The sequence below is a fragment of the Gavialis gangeticus genome, unplaced genomic scaffold (genome assembly GCF_001723915.1).
Source record: "Gavialis gangeticus isolate Ggan-Ray unplaced genomic scaffold, GavGan_comp1, whole genome shotgun sequence".
Classification (NCBI taxonomy): Eukaryota; Metazoa; Chordata; order Crocodylia; family Gavialidae; genus Gavialis; species Gavialis gangeticus.
The window spans coordinates 5347299-5350889 of record NW_017729015.1 but is presented as its reverse complement, the minus strand read 5'-3'; the positions used below and the strand labels follow the sequence as shown (position 1 = coordinate 5350889).

The following is a 3591-nucleotide window of genomic DNA, read 5'->3' as shown; positions in this document are numbered from 1 at the left end:
AAATACCTCCAGTCCCTCCAGAAGTCCCCTGACTAGATCCTCCCCGACACTTGGCCTAGGTGCGCCTCCCCTGGGGCCTGAGGGGGGACTGATCTGGTCCCTGCTCAGAATATTGGAGGCAAAGAAGTCGTTAAATAGGTTAGCTTTGTCATCTGGTGTGACGACCAGATAACCTAGTGTGTCTTGGAGGGGCCCCTCATTACCCGGTACCTTCTTTTTGCCCCCCATGTATTTATATAAAGGACTACTTGTTGTCCTTGATCCGGGAAGCTAGTTCCAGTTCCATCTCCGCCCTGGCTTTCCTGACCGCCCCCCTGCAGTCCCGATCAACTGAGGTATAGGCCTTTAGATACAATACTGTTAAGTATGCTATTAAAATCTAGGTAAAATACACCTGTATACAATGATTTGTTCTAAATATTATAGGGACTAGGTGATCTGGACACATGTTCAAGAAAGAGCCAGAACCAAGCAAAAGCCTGAACAAAATACTGATCCTCTTATCTCATTTTTTTTCTTGGCACCAATTAAAACACTAGTCATTTCTTACAGAGTTAATATGAATTAAAGTCTTTCATGGTCAGGGATGTCATAAAGCAGTATACTAAATTAAGAGCCTATCATCATTTTGCTTACATTAGGCCACATCAATGTGAAATCATTGGATTGCACAGCTATACAAACCATAACAGAAAGTTAAAATGGTGCTCCAGATACCACTACACATTTTTAACACAGCATGGAGGTGCACGCTAATCTACCACTTTTCTTATAAAAATAATTGGCAGGGCTAGTAATACAATCCAGATGTCCTAGTTCCCAGTTCAATGTGTTATCCAACTTGGCTCTCTGAAACTGAAAGCCTGCCACAAAAGTATCATGTTTGAACAGTGCCCCACAATACACCCAGCCCTAAAATTGATAAAGTTCAGCAGTTGTCAACCAGTGGCCCAGGGAATGTCCATAGAGCCATTTTATCTGACTTGCAGATATGGGGCTTCAGCAACAGAAAGGTTTCAGCAGCAGTTTCTCTCTCTTTCTGCCACAGTAAATACTGGCTGTAGGTGCAATCCCAGGGCTGCCACAAGGAAAAGTGGTGGCTGAAACCTCATGCGCAGCCACCCACCTGCCTCTGACCTGAACTGGGTCGCTCTGGCCTGCAACCTAAAAGTGTCACCAACAGCTGACAAAGTTGCTTAATTTTCGAGGAGGGAAAGTAAACCCAGAACCCACTGATGCAATCATTTCAATGATCAGTCAATAGCATAATGGCTCTTACCCAGGTTTAAACTTGAAGAAGATCCATGCGAGGATAAGGAAGGTGGAGGAGTCTGAGAATGGCCAGGTCCTTGACTGGGAAGAGGCATGCCAACAGGTCCAGGAGAAGAGGAAAAGCCAAGGCCATTGTAAAAACTGTGTCCAATAGGTGTCAAACTGCTAGATGTCCTCTTGTATAGATCACTGCTCCCTGTGAGGGAGTCTCGGCGGGAGCCACTACCAGTGTTAGAGTTTGCAACTAAAATAGAGAAAAGAAAAAAAAAGTATACAAGTTGTTTAAGATAATAGGTGTGTTGGTGATATGGGTAATAAAGACAAAAATGTATCAGCGTGTCCACTACTGGCTATGCCAGCCTGTGTGCATGGCTCAGGACTGCTTTTACCATAATTTAGTGGGAAGCATGCATCAGCCATATAGCACTGACTTAAATTATAATTAAGATTGGTGATTTAAAACAGCAAAGGAACAACCCTGATTCAAATCATCCACTTTTTTAACATTGTTTTGCCTTTGTACTTTTTATTCATTTTCTTCAAGCAAGACTGGTTTTCACTGGACAACCACTGATACTTCCTGATATTTTAATCTGTATACATTTGGAGTCTTAATTTTCATATTTCATTGTCCAAAAACAGCAAAGTGATGCATTTTTAGTACATAATTGTTCATTTTTTAATTTATGACCTTAGGAAGTGTTCTAGAGCAGGGGGCAGTAACATTTTTGCAACGAGTGCCAAAGACACCCACAACCTCAACTGATACTTCAGTCTATATCATACCGGCAGCAATAAAAGGAAAACTGGCATTACTGGCAATTGGCTTTTTTTGACTTATGTGGCTGATAATGTCACTGATAAGGCCACATGTACACACAAAGCCACAGTACGCACACGACCAGCCTGGCAGCCTGGAGAACGGTGTCTGGCTGGTAAGTCTGGGTGGGGAAGGAAGGGGCATGGGGGAGGGGGGCAGATCAAGGTCCCCATGATGAGGGAGCAAGTGGGGCTGGGGCAGGGGCTGCCCAGCTGGGGTGGGGTGCGACGCAGGATAGAGCCGCGATTGGCTTGTCCAGGGGCGTGGCTCCTGCTGCTGCGCGCACCGCTGGGGGAGACAAGCAGGGCATATGCCCTCCAGATCTGTACACAAAACAAAGGTGGGCTGCTGCTGCGGACTGAGGCCAGGGCAGTGCCAGGCTCTTCCTGGCAGGGGAGGTTGGGCCAGGACTGCACTCAGGACAGGCAATGGCAGCGCTGGGAGGAGGCGCTATGGGGTGGGCTACAGCCACCTCAGAATTTGCCGTAGCCCCCACTCCCAGTGCAGCCCTGGCCCAACCTTCCTGTTGGAAAGAGCTAAGCACCACCCCCAGGCCCACCCCACAGCAGAGGCCTGCTTTCGCCCTGTGCACAGACCTGGCTGGGCAGCACCTGTCCCTGCCCCACTCACTCCCTCCCTCACCACGGGGGCCTCATCTCCCTCCCCCACTCCCCTCACGCCCCTTTCCCCCAACAGATTTACCAGCCAGACTTTGCTCTCCAAGCTGCCAGGCTGCACATCAGCAATTGGATCAGTACTGGCTGATATAGTTTGTTAATAATCAGCCATCGGTATAAGCCCACAACATCTGTATTGGTGCACCCCTAAGTAGACTTCCTTTGGGGTCTGTCCTGGGTCTGGTATTAAGATCTTAATTAACGATTTGCAGGATGGGGCTGAGTATGCACACTGCAAATTAGCAGTTGACATCAAGCTGGGGGGAATTGCTAACACTTCTGAAGACAGGATTAGGATTCAGAATCACCTTGATAAACTGGAAAAGCTGTCCAAAATTAACTGAATGAAATGTAGTAAAGACAAGTACAGAATTCTGTATTTAGGACAGAACAATTAAATGCAGAAATACAGCCTCGGGAACAGAAATACAGAAAAGGGCCTATGGATTACAGTGGACCACGAGCTGAATATAAATCAGTGATGCTCTTGATGCAAAGAAAGCTAATACCACGCCAAGTTGTATTAATATGAGTGCCACTAGCAAATCAAGAAAAGTGAACCTTTATTCTGTTTGGCACTGGTGAGGCCCATGTCCAGGCCTCACTTCAGGAAATACCCAGAAAGAGTCCCATGTGGAGCAACAAAATTATTTAGGAGGTCTAAGAAACATGATTTAAGAGGAAAGGTTGGGCGAACTGGGATTATTTAGTTCAGGGAAGAGAAGACTGAAGGGGGGAATTTGATGCATCCTATATATCTGAAGGGTGATTAAAAACTGACTTGTTTGTGGAAGGTGCTTTCTGACTGAGGTCTGGTAGTGT

At 46.3% G+C, this 3591-nt stretch overlaps 1 protein-coding gene across 6 annotated transcripts in view; it reads right to left on the bottom strand.

Moving 5' to 3' along the window:
• PUM1 (pumilio RNA binding family member 1) overlaps positions 1-3591 on the bottom strand; it is a 181554-nt gene that overhangs the window by 32456 nt on the left and 145507 nt on the right. For all 6 annotated transcript variants that reach the window (XM_019512135.1, XM_019512137.1, XM_019512138.1 and 3 more), the window contains exon 14: positions 1280-1516. In XM_019512135.1, coding sequence (XP_019367680.1) covers positions 1280-1516 — 237 coding nt within the window. The remainder of the gene's footprint in view (positions 1-1279; positions 1517-3591) is intronic.